Source organism: Rhinolophus sinicus, chromosome 16 (genome assembly GCF_057876585.1).
Source record: "Rhinolophus sinicus isolate RSI-liver-muscle chromosome 16, RSI-T2T, whole genome shotgun sequence".
NCBI classification, from domain to species: Eukaryota; Metazoa; Chordata; class Mammalia; order Chiroptera; family Rhinolophidae; genus Rhinolophus; species Rhinolophus sinicus.
The window spans coordinates 32,116,480-32,135,551 of NC_142516.1; the positions used below are offsets into that span (position 1 = coordinate 32,116,480).

A 19,072-nucleotide genomic window follows, 5' to 3' on the forward strand; every position below is an offset into this window, starting at 1 on the left:
GAGGAGAACTGTGCTCAAATTCAGGTCTGTCTGAGGCCAAAACCTAGTTGTACTGCACCACAGTCCTACTTATGCAGAGGAAAGGGAGGAAGAAAACCTGTCCCCATGGCCATACCCTAAACATTGTTTTTATCCAGAACTTTTCTAACTCAGAAATCATAAACTGACATACAGAGGCTACAGATATGTATGGCACAGAGGGTGACAACAAAATGTATACACATTTTAAGAAAGGAAAAAACTGTATTAAAATTGTAATATTCAATACATACTGATATCTTCTGCAATTACAAGAGGTGCTGAAAGTGGTTCCCAGCAGCGTCCAGACACTTTTGATTACGGCGAACTACTGCTTGTGCAACACTGACCAGTGTCCATTTGTATACATTTTTTGGCACCCCCAGTATGTCTATTTATATACTTATTAAACCCTCACTTAACGTCTCATTGATAGGCTCTGCACCTTTAAGTGCAACAACATATAATGAAACCAATTTACTATAAACTAATTGGTATAAATAAGAGTTAAGTTTCTACTGCAGATTATCAATATTATAATGAAACAACGTTATTTGAGGATGTGCTATATATACAGATATATGTAGCTGCACGTGCACAAAATAACATGTATAAAAGCATTGCTTGTAATTGTACAAGACTGGAAACCAGCCAGATATTGATTTATAAGGAACTGGTTACATAAACTATGTTAAACCTGCATAGGAAATACTATGCAGCTAAAAAAAAAAGGAAAAAGCTATTATGAAACTATGATTATGACAACATCTCCAGGACATATTGTTAAGGTTCAGAATAGTGTAAGGAAGTGGGAAAATAAGAATATATATTGTATTTGCTTTATTTGCACAAAGAGGCACTGATGAATACACAAGAAACAAAAGTGATTCGCTATAGGGAGCAGATGTAGGCAAGTATGGGGTGTTAGAGCATGACTTGTCAATATATACTCGTATCTGTATGAGTTACTTATTCATAAATAAATAAGTGAAAAATGAACAATAGAAAATGGGCAGACATTAATAGGCAGTTTCCAGAAAAAGAAACACAAATAGCTAATTAACATGAAAAGATTATTGATCTCACTCAAAATTAAGATAGATAACTTAATAGGCTCTTAATAATAGGCTCTTTTCATCTAAGAGCCTGGCAAAGATGAAAGAGACTGGTAAATACCCAATTTGGCAGGAATATTGAGCAGTGAGCAGTCTCTACTATAGGTAGAAATATAAATGGATATAATCTTTATAGAGGGCAATCTGGCAATATGTATCAAAATTTTTAATGTCTTTTCCTTTTGACCAGCCAATTCACTTCTAGGAAATGTTCACATATTCACACCAAATATATGCCAAAATATACATATAATAGCCCATTCAGGACTATTTATCACAGCAAAACACTGGAGACATTTTGTTTTTTGGAGGCGGTATGAATGACGACATCTTAAATGTTCATCAATAGGAAACTGATTAAATAAATTAAGGTGTATCAATATAATGGAAAACTATGCCTCTATTAAATGAATTGGGTAGATCTATATGTATTATAATAGATAGATGTCTAAGTGAAAAAATAAAATTGTGAAACTATGCTTTCATTTGGACAAGAAAAAGCTACAGTGCTTCTTTTCTAGGAGTTATACATAAAACCCAAAATTTGAGATACGTTCTCCCCTGAGCCTAGGTCACCGGATGAATCTTGGTTCTGAGCCCTCACTGCACCAGCCCGCATTGTATAGGAGTGTGAAGGAAAGTAGAACTTAAGTTGTAGGACCTACATCTACAGTGCAGTTCCTGCCCACCAACAAGGGGAATATTAGAGAATTCTAGCCCCCTTCTGAAATAGCCAGAGACCTGATACTCACTGGATATCCAAACGTACTGTTTAATTCTTTGTTGTTGGCTTGCAGATATCTCTCTTGTTCTAAGAAAGAGGAGAGAAATAATGAGAAGGATGCCCGTCTGCAGACCAGCCTGGCACGCTGGCTGCTGGTGAAGACTTCACCAGACCCTCTTATTGTCTCACTGAGGATATCTGTCTGCAAACGGAATATTGTCTCTGTGTCAAAGAATCAAGAAATATAATCAAAATGAAAATTCTCCAGTATTCAAGCTGGGAAGACAATGGGACAGGGAATTTCTGATCTCCACCGCGAATGCTTCCAGTAATCCTAGATTCTCTCTCCACAGACAACAGGATGGCCTGCGCCAACATTGCTGCCAAACACAGAAACCCAGCCCCCCACCCTCGGTCAATTCCAACACCTTATTTTAAGATATCTGAGGTTCTTTCTACAGCCTTTGCTAAACTTGCTTAACTAAATTTAAATTAATAAATCACTACTGAGCCTCTATTGCACAGAAGCCAGTGTGCCCGATGCTGTGGGGGGATAAAAAGATGAGTAAGACAGAGTCCCTGACTTCAAGGGACTCATAGCTTAGTACGAATGAGCCTGATAACCAAAACACATGATGAAATCATCACATCAAAACACACAGGTGTTATGAACTGTTACAAACAGTGAGCCCATTACCATGTTATGAAAAGTCTTAAAAATATGTATTAACAGTTCTTTCTGCCCTGCATGAATTATTCCTGTAGTCTCCTCAATTCTTCATTGGCTCAACACACATTTACTGCATTCTTGGCAAGTGTCAGGTCGTGGGCTAGGCCCTAGGGTTACATCATCCCTGACCATCTTGGGACTCCTAGTCCCAGTGGGGAAGACAAACATAAAAGAAAACTTCAATCCAATGTAAGGGCAGTGATAGAGGCAAGAATGTGGTGTTAGGGGTGCACAGAAGAGGGGATAGAAGTCAGGGAAAGCAGGATAAAGAAGTATTCCTGGAAGAGAAGATGCTTGAATTACTTGGATAACACAGTGTGAGTGCTTCCCAATTCTCTAGATCCTGGAGAGTACATAGACCAAGCAACCTAGAGTCTGGCCTGAGGGTTGACATTACTGCTGAGCCTTTTACCTTTGATAGTTCTAGAAATTCCTAGACTGCATTTCCAAAGAATTTGTCTCCTCAGAGAATGAGTTCTAGCAAGCCCTCTGCCTCTGCATTACACTGAATGTCAACTTTGAAGCTCTTCCAGCCCTCTAAGGTCCTCCTTGGCTCATGGCTCCCAAGATTAGAAAGAAATTTCCTTCCTTGGTCCTCAAAGATTCTTACTCTAGGCTACAGACTCCTACTTGATCTTGAACTCCCTCGCCTCAGCCCTCTAAGAAGTCTCTGGCTCCAGGTCCTAGAAACACAATTCTACAATTGTTTAATTTTTTAAAGATATAATTCATCTAACATAAAATTTACCCCCTTACAGAGTACAATTCAGTGATTTTTAGTACATTCATGAGTTATGCAACCATCACCACTAATTCAGAACATTTTCATCACTCCCAGAAGGTACCCTATACCCATATTCCCAATTCTCCCCTTTCCCTGTCTCTGGCAAACACTAATCTACTTTCTGTCTCTATAGATTTGCCTATTCTGGACATTTCATTAAAATAGAAAGATATGTGGCCTATTGTCATAGTTTGTTTCGTACAGCATATGCTTTGAAGGTTCATTCATGTTATACAGCATGTATCACTATTTCATTTCTCTTTATGACTGAGTAATATTTTACTGTATGGATATAATACCTTTGTTTATCCATTCACCCATTAATGAACATTTGGGTTGTTTTCATCTTTTGACTATTATGAACAAGGCTGTTATGAACATTCATGTACAAGTTTTTGTGTGGACATGTTTTCATTGGCTATTCTTGTCTATTCTCTCTTCTAGATAAACTTTGGAATCACTTTGCCTAGTTCCCTCAAGATCGGAGTTTTGATTAGAGATGAAGACAAAGAAAATTTTATTCACTAGAATCCTAGGGATGGAGTGAAAGTGGGTTATTAGAGGAGACAGACCTACTTCCCATGGGAAAAACAGCCAGTTGTGGAAAACAACACTGCATTTCTTAGGGGGCTAAGATTATAGACTTTTGAAAGATAGCTGAGGAGAGAGTGAATGACAGACAGGGATCTTTATGGTTCTCATGTAATTTCCTCCAGTCCTCTAGTTGTCAGCAAAATTACTAAACATCATGAAGTCAGAACATGAGTAACTTTCTTATAGAAAATATCTAAGGGGCCAAAATCTGTACATTGGGCAGTGTCAAAACAGAGAATTACGAAGAAGTTCAGGGATATACACAAATTGTGGGAAAGGTGAAACTGGGATGGTTGGCTACTTTTACCCAAGGATTTGAGAGTATACAGATTTGGATTACACAGATAAATTTGGATAGAGTTGACATGTTTGCACTATTAGTCCCCCACCCAGTAACATACTGTATCCCTGTGAAGGAGACAGAGAGAGGCGTGTTGGTGTAACCCTGGGCAGCATGATGATCGTGTCTGTATCATCACCTTGCTAGCAATACACAAACGAGTGGCTGTGAGTCTTCCCTGGGTCAGGTTTACCGCCCGGCTCTGAAGCTTGCAGTTTGTTCTGCTGGATTAGTGCATTTCTTCCCTGTTTCATTCTTGTGATTACTAGCATTAGCTGAATAAGGAGTGGGGAACTGAGATGGGATTGATAGCATGTTTTGTTATGTCTTGTGTTGACTAACTAGTGAGTGGCTTACCTACAACACTGTGATACAAGAGCTTCTGCTAACTGTTGTAGGTTGGGTTATCCAAAGCAGTGGAACATGCATGGCTCAGATAATTCAGCAGCATCCAGGATCTAGAGCTGCTGCAGGGTCTATGCCTTTGTGCAGGGACTTTCTCAGAAGCCCAGATAGCTGCCCGACTAGGCAGAGTACCAGACCAGCATTGGTGTTTCTACTGGTATTGAGATTCTCCAACCCCTGAGCAGGCTAATTTACTACTATCGTGTTTCCCTGAAAATAAGACCGAGCGGGACAATCAGCTCTAATGCGTCTTTTGTAGTAAATATTAACACAAGATCCAGTATTATATTATATTATATTATATTATATTATATTATATTATATTATATTATATTATATTATATTATATTATATTATATTATATTATATTATATTATTATATCTGGTCTTATCGTAAAATAACACCAGGTCTTATATTAATTTTTGCTCCAAAAGATGCATTAGAGCTGATTGTCCGGCTAGGTCTTATTTTCGGGGAAACACGGTATGTTCAGACTCAATTTGCTCAAGCACTGGTGAGTAAAACCAGTCTCTCCCATACAATTTGCCCCCTCACCATACCCAACAGACCAGCACAGCCTCTCCATTTACCCAAAAATATTATTTTATGACTATAAAGTTCTAATATTTTCTTAGCGAATTTCACATTTATTATTAAACTTAATCCTAGATATAAGCATTTATTTTTAATTTAATAAAGATCTAATAGGTTTTCCCAGCAACTTATCTGGGTGCAACGGGCTCTCCTCTATTCTCTCTGAGCCCACCAGCTCCAAGGGATGCATGGAGTCCAGGCTCTGCACAACAACTGAATACATACCTCCCTCTTTGAATTTAAAAGTAAGGCAGGTAGATCCCCAAGTTCACAGCCTGAGTTGGTGGAGACAGACTGACACTCCAAAGTGGGGCAGGATTAGCCTTCACCTAGTTCTGTCTCTGATACCAGACCTGCCAGGAAGGAAGAGGAAGGTGAAAGGAAACTAAGATTTTCACCGGGGAAGAGCGGGGAGGAACTGAAGACTAGAAAGTCAGATTTCATAAGATGCCTTTTAAAAAGGAAAAGCAGGAATGATGAAGAAAATGGTTAAAACTTCAGTTTGCGCAACCATCTAGGAGAAGAAGCTAAAAAAGTCTGACAGAGAAAGACAACGAGCTTGAGGAAAGAAAGTAGCTAGTCATGTTTGAGATAATACAGGCAGGAAGAATGTTTTCACACTGATAAGATTAATTCAAGATTCCCTGGGGTTTGTGAATACTGTTGAGAAAAGACTGGGATGACTGTTTTCCCCATCACCTGGGAATTCAAAGTTTATTCCTGTTTGGCTGAAGCAAGAGTGACAAAATGTGAATTATGGATGAGAACTTAGAACTAGAGAAGACTGGAAATCAGCTTAGACAAAGAGAGCCTAAGAGACCATCCAGTTGAAAAGGTCCTGGACATGGAATTCCAGGGGTCAAACACTTAGCTCTAGCCTCTGGTGACTGCAAGAAATGCATCCTTCATTAGGAACTGTTCTACAGACTGTTCTGCAAAGGCCTGGTTTCCCAGGGACCTGAGTTGGGAGCTGGGCTGGGGTTGGTAAAACCACTGAACTGAAAGGGCTAGACATCTTGTTGAAGCAAGGCAACTTGGTATTATAAAATGGGCAGTGGCCTTAGAGTTTAAAAATATGGCAAACTCCCATAGTGGTTAAGAACATGGGCAATCGAGCCAGGCTGCCAAGGTTCAAATCTCAGTTCTTCACTTACCAGCTCTGTTGCCTTGAGGAAGTTAGTTAACCTCTCTGAGATTCATTTTCTTCATCCATAAAATAGAAATGATAATAATACCTACCCATAAGGTGATTGTGAGGATTAATAAATTAAGGCATGCAAAGCATTTTAGAGCAATTCCTGGTATATTAAAAATGCTCAGAAAGTCTTAGCTGTTCTAGACTGGGCTCTGACTAAATGTTAAGTGACGTAGGGCAAGTCACTTTCTATTTCTGGGCTTTAGTTTCCTCATGTGTAAAATGGGGTAGTAAAATCTACCTTATATGCTAATGTGAGGGTTAAATGAGATGCTAATTGTAAAATGCATACATAATTCCTGAAACATCGAAAATGCTCATTCAATGATATTTTTTTGTCTTTTACCTTGTGCTATGTCAAGGAGATTCCATAAGCATCATTGATACACTTGTCTGTGCCCAAAATAGATTTTGCACTTTCAGCTATCTCCTGTGGATGCACTAAGCTGACCCAGCCAGTAGAGAAGGAAGGGTACAAAAGCCACAGTCTAGTGAGAGGAACTCAAGTCAATTCCTTGGTGGGATGGTAGTAGAAGTGTCAAAATAGGAGAAGCTTCTGTCTAAGGATGTCTTTAGAGCTTTGATTCAAATGCCAGGGTGAAAAACTTAGCTCTTACGAATCTTGATGTAATTCAAACTCAGGTTTTAGGGATTAAAGCTACAGAGGGGTGGAGGTTAGCCTAGACAAGGAAATGGCAAAATCTAAAAAGGAAAATGAGCTCTGTAAGAGGGAACTAGAGTAACTGGTGCCCTGAAAGATAAGTAACCAGGAAGAAGAAGGAGGAAGACAGAAAAAGGAAGGAAGGCCAGCTGGAAATCAGGCTTAGGAGGTTCTAAGAAAATATCCTGCTCGCAGTGGGAAAGCAATCACAAATGGGATTTTCCAGATGAAGAAACAAGAGCAGTGAGATGATCTTCAGGGGTGCAAGGTTCTAAGTAGTAGATCAGTCAAGGCCCCCTTCCCTTATAGCATCAGACTCCCAGCTCAATGAAGCCCAGCTGCTGGTGAGGGAGACTCAGCAATGACCGCTTGCTGATATTCTAGATCAAAAGGCCTAGGTGATTTCTCCAAAGTTACCTAATGACTGAAATGTCCCTATCTCTAAAAATAAGTGAAGATAGTTGCCAGGGGAGGATAATTGGCCAATTTTTGGAATTTTTGGTCTGATAAGTTAGAGTTCATTTACATTAGGAATACTGGAATTTCTTAAGATTCCAAATGATCACAATGTATCCTATGGCAGTCAAAAAGCATATTGAAACATTAAAGCTATCAGTAGATTTAGTTAACCATGTGGCTTCTAGTCTTGGGTACACAAAAAAATTTATATTTCATCTCTCTAGAGTGCATCTCTAAGATACCTGGAGTACAGCTCCAAGATGACATTTCCATCTAAATAACAAGACCAGCTAGAAGATGTAGCACAGAGTGATTGCAGGAAAGGCCAGGGTCTGTGATCCTACAGAAGAGGCTACAACTAGTTTTCTCACCACCATTTCATTAAGTGTTTTTGGTTCTGTCTATCCACTGCTGTATCTCATGGTTTACATTCAGCTCATTTATCATACTTATAATACCATCTTCCCTCACTAAACAAAGAGCTCCTTAAAGGTAGAGACTATGGTTTTCAATTTTTTCCTTTAAATCTCTGTATCCACTGCTTAGCTCAGCATTAGGCCCTGGATTTAATAAAGGTTTGTTGAATGAACAAACACACAAGTGAATAGATATTTAGAAACATGTTTTGTTAAATTGTGGTCAGATTTCTGTCCAACCCCTCCTATGGAAGATAATCACCTCCTCCTTGTGGGAGTATCTACACAATCACAGAACAGCTGGGCTGAAAAAGAAACACCAGCTAAGACCAATTCTTTGTCGCTCTTTCTGTGCAAAGGTCAGCAAACAGGAGGATATTCAGCATGGTTGAAGAGGTGGGTAGAGTGCAGTGTCGAAAAGACCTGGAGAGGAAGCTCAGTAACATCTTGAATGTCACAAAAAGTCCGGTTCTTGAGCTATTATAGCTCTCGTGTTACCTCTGTCTCTGATCATCCCCTATAGAGTCAAGGTTAGCAGAAACAAGACTAGAACGGCTCAAAGGACAAGATACTGAAGAAAATCCAATAGTAATACAATCAAACACACACACACCACCACCACCACCACCACCAAACCGTAATTTTTTAACAGGGTGACATAGAAGATTGGTTTGGATGGCACAACTCAAGATGTGCTCAAAACCATAGGCTCCACTTCTATTCCTCTTGGAGACCTTTGGTTTCTCCCCGTTCTCCTCCAAAGGAGAAGCTGACAGGAATGTCCTTCATATTACTCTAGGCAGATGGAAGTTGGGAGTAGTACTTGGCCATCCTGCCTTCATTTGGTATGTAGATCCAACGATTTCTCATCAACGTGGTAAAGTTAAAATCAATCATGTTTAACTGAACTGCTAGACATCACCTTCAGTGCTTTTCAATCATAAAACCTTCCTTGAGACAGGAGATGAGAGATTGGGTAAGTTATATTAAAGGCCACCGGTTAGAAACAAAAAGCCATTCATACAAAACTGGATCTTAAAGTAAATCCTGTTGATGCTAAAGAGGCAATTTAATTGTAAGACATTCAAAACGTAATCCCCTTTGTTTAGGGTTGCCAGATATAGCAAATAAAAATACAAAAACATACTATGTCCCAAATATTACATGGGACATACTTATACTAAAAAAAGTATTCATTGTTTACTGAAATTCAAATTTAACTGGGAATCGTGTATTTTATCTGGCAACCCTGCCTCTGTTACTGATTAGGAAAAGTCCCTATGAGTTAGTTCAATTGTTGGTTTAAATTTTTAAAAGAAACACCATTCTACAAACAAACTAAAAACTTTAGCTATCTGCTTTATGCTAAATAACTTTATTGAAATATAATACACATACCATACAATTCACTTATTTAAAATAAAATGTATAATTCAATGGTTTTTAGTATGTTCAGAATTGTACAACACAGATGTCTATTTTTGTGTTTCTTTAAATATGGTATTGTATAGAATTCTACTACTACGGCTCTGATTAACTTTCTGCTCTACATGCCACAATATCTATGCCCTCCTTCCTGCTATTTCTTTTCTTCCTTTTTCCTGTTCCTGTCCTCTCCCTTTAGTTTCTCCAAATTGGTTATTTTCCCTTTGTGATGACACTTTTTTCTTTTTTTTAATTAAAATTTACTGGGGTGACAATGGTTAGTAAAGTTACATAGATTTCAGGTGTACAATTCTGTATTACATCATCTATAGATCACATTGTGTGTTCACCACCCAGAGTCAGTTCTCTTTCCAGCACCATATATTTAACCCGATTTACACTCATCTACCACCCCCCTTACACTTACACTTTTTTCTTTATTAATTTTTCAAATCATCCAAAATAGTACATAAATATATTTTAACTGTGTAAGATCCAAAATCAGAACTATATGTAGAAAAAATATGAAGTTTCCTTTTCCATACCTTCCATTCCCTTTCCCAAGGAAACAACTGCTAACAGATTGGTACATATCCCTTTGGTCCCTTCCTTTTCAGGTTATTTACATACAAACATATACATATATACAAACACTGGTGTATGGGTGTTTTTTGAACAAATGAGATCCTACTATGTGCATTGCTCTGCAAGTTGCTTTTTTCCTTCCATACTATGTGTTGGAGATTTTTCCATGTCAATATACAAGTGTATCTCATCCATTTGAATTTACTACCTAGCATTATTTAACTATCTATCAGTATTTGTTAATTTTTATTGTGTTGTGGTGGTGGTGATGATGGCAATGATGATTATTTGTAGATGTGTATGGATGGTAAAGGAGAGGGAAAGGAGAAGTATAATAAATGGGACAGGCTTGCAAACTCTCCAGAACAGGGAGTTTTGCAGGCCTGTGCTAGGCAGATAATTTAGTAGAACCATATACTATATATGCAAATCAGTAAAGCAACAGTTCAAGGCAGGATATAAATACGATTTAAAACTGAATTTTAGAGATGCAAAAGAATTGAAATCATATATCCATATAAAATCTTGTACATGAATGTTATAGCAGCATTGTTCATAATAGCCCAAAAGTGGAAACAACCCAAATGTCTGTCAACTGATAGATGGACAATTTGTGGTCCATACAACGGAGGGTTATTCAGCCATAAAAAGGGATGAAGTACTGATACAGGCTGCAACTTAGATGAACCTTGGAAACATTAAGTGAAAGAAGCCAGTCACAAAAGACCACATGTTGGGGGGGGGGATGGGTGAGAAAGGTGAAGGGATTAGGAAGTACAAATTGGAGACAAAACAGTTACCGGGATGTAAAATTCAGTATGGGGAATATAGTCAATAATGCTGTAAAAATTATGTATGGTGTCAGGTGGGTACTAGGCTTATCAGGGGGATCACTTCTCAAATTATATAAATTCCTAACCAGGGCACTGTGCACCTGAAACTAATATAAAATAGTATTGAATGTCAACTATAATAAAACACACACACACACTGGGGGGTGCCAAAAATTGTGTACAAGTGTGCTCAAACAGTAGTTAGTCATAATCAGAAGTGGCTGGGCACTGATGGCAACCACTTTGAGCACCTCTTGTAATTGGAGAAGTCAAACATCACTTGTATTCATCTTTTGTTATTGGTATATATTGAGTATTATAAATTTTAATAGTTTTCCTTTCTTAAAATGTATACACATTTTAAGAAAGGAAAAGTGTGTGTGTGTGTGTGTGTGTGTGTGTGTATTTATTTATTCACAGGATGTAGTGTACACATTTTAAGAAAGGAAAAGTGTGTGTGTGTGTGTGTGTGTGTGTGTGTGTGTGTATTTATTTATTCACAGGATGTAGAGTACAGTATAGGGAATATAGTCAATAGTATTGTAATAGCTATATATGGTGTCAGATGGGTAGTAGGCTTGTTGGGGTTATCACTTTGTGAGGGGTGTAAATGTCTAGTCATTATGTTTTTGTGTACACTGGAAACTGAAAAAAAAAAAAAAAGACCACATGTTGTATGATTCCATTTATGTCATGTCCAGAATAAGCAAATCCACAGAGATAGAAAGTAGATTAGTGGTGGTTAGGGGCCAGGGAAGGGGGGGAGTTAGTGGTGATCGCTAATGGATATGGGGTTTCCTTTGGTGGAAATGTTCTAAAATTAAATTAGGGTCATGGTTGCATAATTTTGTGACTACACTAAAAAATCACTGAAATATGCTTTAAAAGGGTGAATTTTATAGCACGTGAATTATATCGCAGTAAGACCATTATTTAAAAAAACGATAGAAACCAAGCACTACTGGAATTCACGAAAGAAAGGTAATGGTGGGGGTGAGAGGGTTGGTGGCTAGAATCGTTGGAGAAGGCTTCCCAGAGAAGGACTTGCACTAAACCTAAAAGATGGATATAGGTTCATTATAGACGCAGGCGGCGGGTATCCAGGCAGGAAGAAGAACTTAATGAAAGGATTGGCACTGAGACTAAACGAGTTGTATGATAGTATACCAGGTAGGAAGAGCCTGAAAGAGGCAGGAAACGAAACTATAAAGTTAGGCCTTTAATGTTAGGCCTTATATTTTTTCTGGTAGCTGACAAGGAATCTCAGAAAGATTATGAGCAGGGAAAAATGTGACAAAACTAGAATTTCATAAGGATTAATATGATATATTTACAGAGGAACAGATTGCAGACATAAAGAATTAAAAGACTGCTGCAATAGTCAACACTTGAAAGGATGAAAACCTAAACTATGAAAGTGGTGAAAAATAGAAAGGAGAGGGTAAAGAAGATACTAGCACCTGTCAATATTCACTCTATGCATTCTAAGTTTTCCACCCAGAATAGGCTAATAGCCAAAAAAGGGCAGAGGTAGCTGCCAAATTACTTAGTTTATCACTGTTATTCTGTCAACTCATACAAAAAGGCCAACATCTTGGATGAACCAGTATTAATTGCTCACTGCTCAAAACAGTACAGCAATAACTCTACTGCAGCAGGTAGGTCTAGCCTATCTAAAGGGAGTTAGGCCTGGGAAACTGGCTCCAATTATTTCTCATTGGTAAAACTTTTGAGTTTTGAGATGACCCACATTTATAAACGTTCATGCTCTTAATTATCTTCCTGAGTGAAAGCATCAAACTCACTCAGATTATTTTTTTCACACAAACACTTACCTAGCGTTTACCATGTGCCAGATACTGTTCTAAGTGCTTAAAAATTCTACCTCATTTAATCCTCACAACATTCGTATGGGGTAGCACTATTATTAGCCTCATTTCATAGATGAGAAACTATAGCATAGAGAAATTAAGAGATCTGCCCAAGATAACAGTAAGTGGTGCAGCTAGGATTCCAACCAAGAAAGTATGGCTCCAGGATCCATGTCCTTAAGCACTATGCCTCCCACATGACTTTTCTTCATAGCACTTATTGTAGATATAATTTGATATTACTCTGTGCTATTAATGTGCTATTACTTACTAAAGGCTGTCCCTCACTAAACCATAATCTCCATAAGAGCAGGGATTCTCTCTGGTTTTTGTTGCCACTATATTGCCAGCATGTAGCAGTCACTGGCATTCATTTGGTGATCAATAAATATTTGTTGAATAATGAATCAGTCTTTATGATGATTACTGCAGTTTTTGTTTACCTTGAACTTACTACTCCCTAAAGTATTCTACTCTCCATATACTGTTCTGTTCCTAAGAAGATGCAGGAGAAACTGGTCAGTTAGTTTGTTTTCCTCAGTCCTCTCTCCTTTAGCAGTTATGAGAATAAGAGTTAACTCCCTGGCTTTCCCTTGGTTGGGAGTTCCCTGACTTACTCTTCCTGTGCCCTTGAAATGGATTTCTTTCTGAAACTAGAGGCTGTGCCCTTAGACTGGGCTCCCTCCAGGAATCAAACAACTGCACAAAGTAAAGAAGGTAGAGTGTGGCTTTAAATCGGTGACCTTATTTCATTCCCTGCACATTCTCCATTCCTCAAAAGGAAGCCTAAATATAGAACCACATTCTGGCTTGCTTTCTCAAAATTTAAGTCAAAAATTTTTTTTTCATGTCAGGCCGTTTCATTGTGAAAGGGAAGGGCGTGATTACCCCAACTCCCTTTAGTACTTTGAGTCACTGAAGAAAAGCATGGAAGCGGTAAGGAAATGCTCCCTAAACCACAGCCAGATCCATTTGCTCCGGCCACAAAAAGGCTACGTTGGCAACTTCTTTTCACATTGGCCACTTCTTTTTAGCAGGAGGCATTTGTGAAGGACGGGGAGAGGAAAAAGGAACATATGCTCTCCTGGTGAACTTCCAAATAAAAGTACAAAAGATGAGAGATTGTAACTCCTCAAATTAGAATTCTCAGATGACTAAACAGTGGAGCTTCAACTTGTTAAGTACGAAGTATTTACTTCTGCAAAGTATATTTCCTTTCTTAGTCAGTTGTTTGGTAGACTGGTGGTTTGATTGGTGGATTGGCCAGTTTGTTTATCTGTCATATGGTGCGCGCGCACACGCACACACACACACACACACACACACACACACACACTTTTTAGAGGCAGTAATAATGACATACAGACTTAGATATCTCTTATTGAGTTCACCTACCTCCATTTTGTCTCTCCTCACTTTTGCTTTTAAATATAGACATGGCAGAGTAGTACTAACTATAATTCAATGGAATTCCTGTAAAGGAAATAAAAAGATTCAGAATGAGAATTTCTCATGCTGATACTATTTCCCTTAAATATATTCTTAATACACTTAATCTCTGAAATTGAAAATAATCTATCTTTAAGATACATATGCTAAATGTTAGAATTCATTTCCTATGTCTTCATCATAAAGCTATAAAGCTTGGGAAATAGATTCTACTTCCCGGCAACCAAGTCTGCATTGATGTCTATAATCTGTCAGAAAATTATCTGAAACTTGGAGACAGGGAAAAGAGATTACTGGGTGATGCTTTAGTGCAGTTCTGGGTTTACACCTTTGATTAGTTTTCTATTGGTTGGACTATTCTGTAATTGTGTTATAGGGCAGAGGTTAACTTGTAGATATTTATCCAGTAGAGATTCAAATATTTTACATCTGGTGGAAAAGATAACTCCAAAGGTTATGATTTACACAATTTAGGACTTTAATAGTTTTGTGTATAATTCAGAAATTTTATCTTAACATTTCTTTATTAAATTGCGTATAAATAGTTAGCTCCTAAATTTTCACTTGAATTGGTTTTAACATCTTACTCACTTCCTCATTTAATAAAATCTTTGACATCTGTTCATTTTAAAAGTTATACTTTATCAAACCCCATGAGTTTGCTACACAGAAAAACCCTTCTTTCTTCCCTTCTTTCTCTCTATCCTTATCCCAGTTCAGAAAAGGCCAATACAGTGTATTTATTTTAGTTAATCGATTTCTTTCAGGTCTCCTACGTCACTAAGTGTGCATAAACCAAGATTAGTAACCTTTATAGGCATTTTCATCTTAATTATCCAAAACAAGATTAGATGGGGAAAAATCCACAATCTTGAGGGAAGTGTAAAGTCTAAGTAAAAGGGTGTTCCCAGCCAAGGGATGTTCAACTGCCATGTTCACAAAAATAACCTGGACAACTGTGATCGCTCTGGAATGAAAATGCAGCTTCCAGTTCTGCCCTCAGTGAGTCCCAAGTGATCTCATTAAGGATACAGTTGCATCAAATAACTTTAGGAGCCAGGGAATTAATAGCAGTTTGCTGTGAAACAGTAGGAAATGAAGTGCCTGGTACTGTGACAAATTGGTGAGTGCATGTGCCTCCTATAAAAGTATCCAAATACAAAAAGGAAATTAAATATTGTGCAGGCAAAACAAAATTCATTTGTGCTCACTGGCTGTAAGTTTTGTATCCCAACCTAAGGTTTCTGTTTCTTCTGTCAACAGAACCTGTGCTTTCCTACCCAGTGTTAGCAATTCTAATATCACCACTCTCTGGGCACCTAGTCCTACTCTGAGTTGCCTACACCCCACAGTAGGCTTGGGGTTCCTATTGCTGCCGAGAAAGGAGAGCCAAGGCTGGGATGTCCTGCCTGAAGTTCTGGATTCTCCCCAGCCCCTGCAGGGCCATTAGGCTGCTTTGAGAGGGTAGTCTGGCCAAATCCATGCAAGCAGCACAGCTTGGGATGTGAAGTGGTTATAGGCACTTAGCCAGCCAGGGTCCAGGGAATGGCAGTTTAGCTGGAACGAGATGCACACCCAATCTTGTGGCACTCCGCACACACATCACATCACACAGCAGTCAACCGGAAAGCACACTGAAGCTGTTAAACTCAGGACGAATGGAATAATGTGGGGGGGGGGGGGGAGGAAGAAAAGGGATGTGGGAGGAAAAAGGAAGAGATGCAGAAAAAAAAAAAGAAAAAAAAAGGATGAGGAGCCAGAGAACTGGGTTTTATTTCAAAGACTGCTACTAATTAATGACAATGTAATTTGGGGCAAGTTATTATTAACTACTTCATGCCTCAAATTTCTTCTAAAATGAGAATAATTTCTTTCTTAAGAAAACAGGAAATAAATTAGGCAGGTATACTATTGCGAAAGACTCACTAAGGAATAAATTTGTCAAGAGAGAGGCTTAGGGGTAATTATATATTACAAACTAAGTACAGCATTAGTTTTCATTATGGGGCTGAGAAGAAGAGCTGTGAGAAGATTAAATTAAATAAGGTACAAAAATGTCTACCGCTGTGCTTGACACAAAGCAGTCAATAAATGGCAATGTTTTAAAATTTTAATATACCATCCACCAGATTAGTAAAAAATTAAAGTCTAATAATATTGTGTTAGAAAGAAAATTGGAACCACTGGAACATTTACATGCTGTTGGTAGTATTAAAAATTTGACCACTTTGGAAAACAATTTGGCCTTTCTAGTTAAGTTGATGGAGCATCTACCCTATAACCCAGCAAGTACATTTTTAGGTATACGAGTATATCCTAAGGAAACTCTCATAATATGTTATACACAGGATGTGTGCAGTGGCACTGATCATGACAGCAAAATTGGAAACCAACCAAATGGCTATCAATGGTGAGTAGAGAAAGAACTTGCGCAGTGTAAAGCTATATAACTAGTGAAATGAGTCAACTACAGTTAAATACATTAACATTGTTAAATCTCAGGAATATAATATTTAGGGAAAAAACAAATTGCAAAAGAATACATACAGTATTATTCCATTTACATAAAGTTAAAGATCATGCAAGACGATATCACTAAGTATACATACATTCAAGATAAACCTATAAAGACAAGGGAATGAAAAATACAAAATTTAGGATAAAGGTTAGGGAGAGGGTGAGGGAGAAGGATGGGCTGGAGAAAAGCATTGTTCCTCTTCACAATTTACACGTTATAATCTTTGTATCTATTTAATATATAATAACAAAAGAACTGAAAATTAAAATGAATATACCGACTGTAGTAAATACTCTTCCTGTCTTACTCAGAAAAGGAATAGTCTAATTTGGTTCACTACATTTTGAAATATGTTTTATTTTGAGATAATTTAAATTTTTCAGAAGATTTGCAAAAATAGCATAGGGAATTTCCAAATACCCTTCACTCACCTTACTTTTATGCTAACATCTTACATAACCATAGAAAAATTAACAAACTAAGAAATTAACCTTGGTATAATACCATTAACTGAAGTACATAAATTGTTTATGTATTTATTTTGTTCTAGGATCCCACATTGCATTAGTTGTATGTTTCCTCCAACCTGTGACTATTCCTTATTCTTTCCTTGTTTTTCATGATCTTGACATTTTTGAAGGGCATTGGCCAGTTATTTTGTAGAATGTGCCTTAAATTGAGTTGTCTGATGGGCCCCTCTCAATGCATCACATCAGGGGACAGATACATTCTGTCGTCTGTAGATCACTTGGCTAAGATGGTGTTTGCCAGAACTCTCCATTGTAAACTTACCATTTTTCCCGATGTAATTACTAAATATTTGGGGGAAGGGTCATCACATTTTAAAAAGAAGGTTGAAAAACAGTAGAGTCATAAAAGAGGCACCAAAGAGAAGTAATAGCACCAACGTCTATACAACATGGTTGTAAGAACTAAGCTCTTTCATTTACAAATGAGAATTTAAAGGTAGAAATAACAGGTCCCACCTTGAGCTGATAGTCTCCAAACTGCCTCAACCTTGGACTGAACCGTATAATACAGAAATGAAGATGACTTTAATGAAACTTGGGGTTGGGGATGGAGTATTGATCTACTGATGTATTAATCTATAGTGTCACAATTGGCATCACATTGCAAACCAACTTCAAGTCCCCCAAGCTACAGCTATGATTCTGTGTTGCCACTATTTCGCATCCCCCCACCAAACACACACTTATACACGAAACAACTGATAAATTTACTGAGTACAAAGATTTAGAGGAAGTCTTTAAGTTTTTATGTTTAGCTTGTCTGAAAACTACAGAAACTATAACAAGCACAGTGAAGTCTAGCAATGACATATTTGTGGTACCAGCATAGCCAAATGCCTTAGAACTAGAATATCAGTTCTGAACAAATGAACAAATGAACAAATCTGTCTTCAGAGACTGGAGTTCTTCACCAACAAAGGAACAAACTCCTGGTTGACTTGAATGCTTTTGAGGATCTCACACAGAAGCAGATGTATACACATCATCCCCCTGACTAAACAGAGCTACATTTTCCCCAAACTGTTGTGTAAAATCATGAAAGCTTCCAGTCTACTTCATTAAGGTTTCTCAGAGTTAGCTATTATACCCAATGCACAAATCCCCAGAGTTACTCCAGAAATCAAGGTTCCTCCACCCCAATTCCCACCACATGAATCTCAGCAAATCTAACAAAAATTATCTTTTTTTTAGTGCAACAGAAGCGTGTGTGTGTGTGTGTGTGTGTGTAAGTTACAGTCCCTGCCTTATCCCCTCCTTATTTCAACCATAACTTCTTTCTGACAGGAAAATAAAGCTCTGGTAAACATAGGAACTTCAAAACTCCAGGAGGGGTGAAAATGGTGAAACATCTCCTAGTCTATGATGCCATTTAGATGACCAGATCTCCTTCAGCTTCCTACTTCTGATTCCTGGCTTTTGGGAACTTTGCCAATTCCTTTGTTCTGGATTTCTTCATTCTGTGTCGTCTACACAGGGAAAAAAAAGTGTGTCTCAAAACCCTCATTTACAACCTGCTTCTTCCAAAGGTGATTCACAGACCCATAATAAACTTGAGATTAACTTAGATTTGGTTTCCGGTGGTTTAAAGCAAACAGTTGAAGATGAAATATAAACTTCAAACATAAAATGGAGTAGAAAGGAACCTGTAAAACGCTAATTTCTTAGCTACTGCTTCTATTTTCAAACTCACGGTCTTCTTCAGGAAGTATCTGCTCAGTCTATAAGGCAAACCCCTTTTCTGCCTAGAACTTTAAATTGGGTCTGAACAAATATTGGAATCCACAATCTCCTGCCGGAGCTTGTAATTTTGCAGTTTCACAAAGTT

General features: G+C 37.9%; 1 protein-coding gene across 1 annotated transcript in view; it reads right to left on the reverse strand.

The window, feature by feature from the left end:
• Positions 1 to 19,072, reverse strand: part of LOC109446137 (phospholipid-transporting ATPase FetA-like) — an 80,964-nt gene that overhangs the window by 53,214 nt on the left and 8,678 nt on the right. Inside the window, exon 2 of the mRNA XM_088793416.1 lies at positions 1,886 to 1,944. Within this exon, the coding sequence (XP_088649542.1) occupies positions 1,886 to 1,944 (59 nt within the window). The remainder of the gene's footprint in view (positions 1 to 1,885; positions 1,945 to 19,072) is intronic.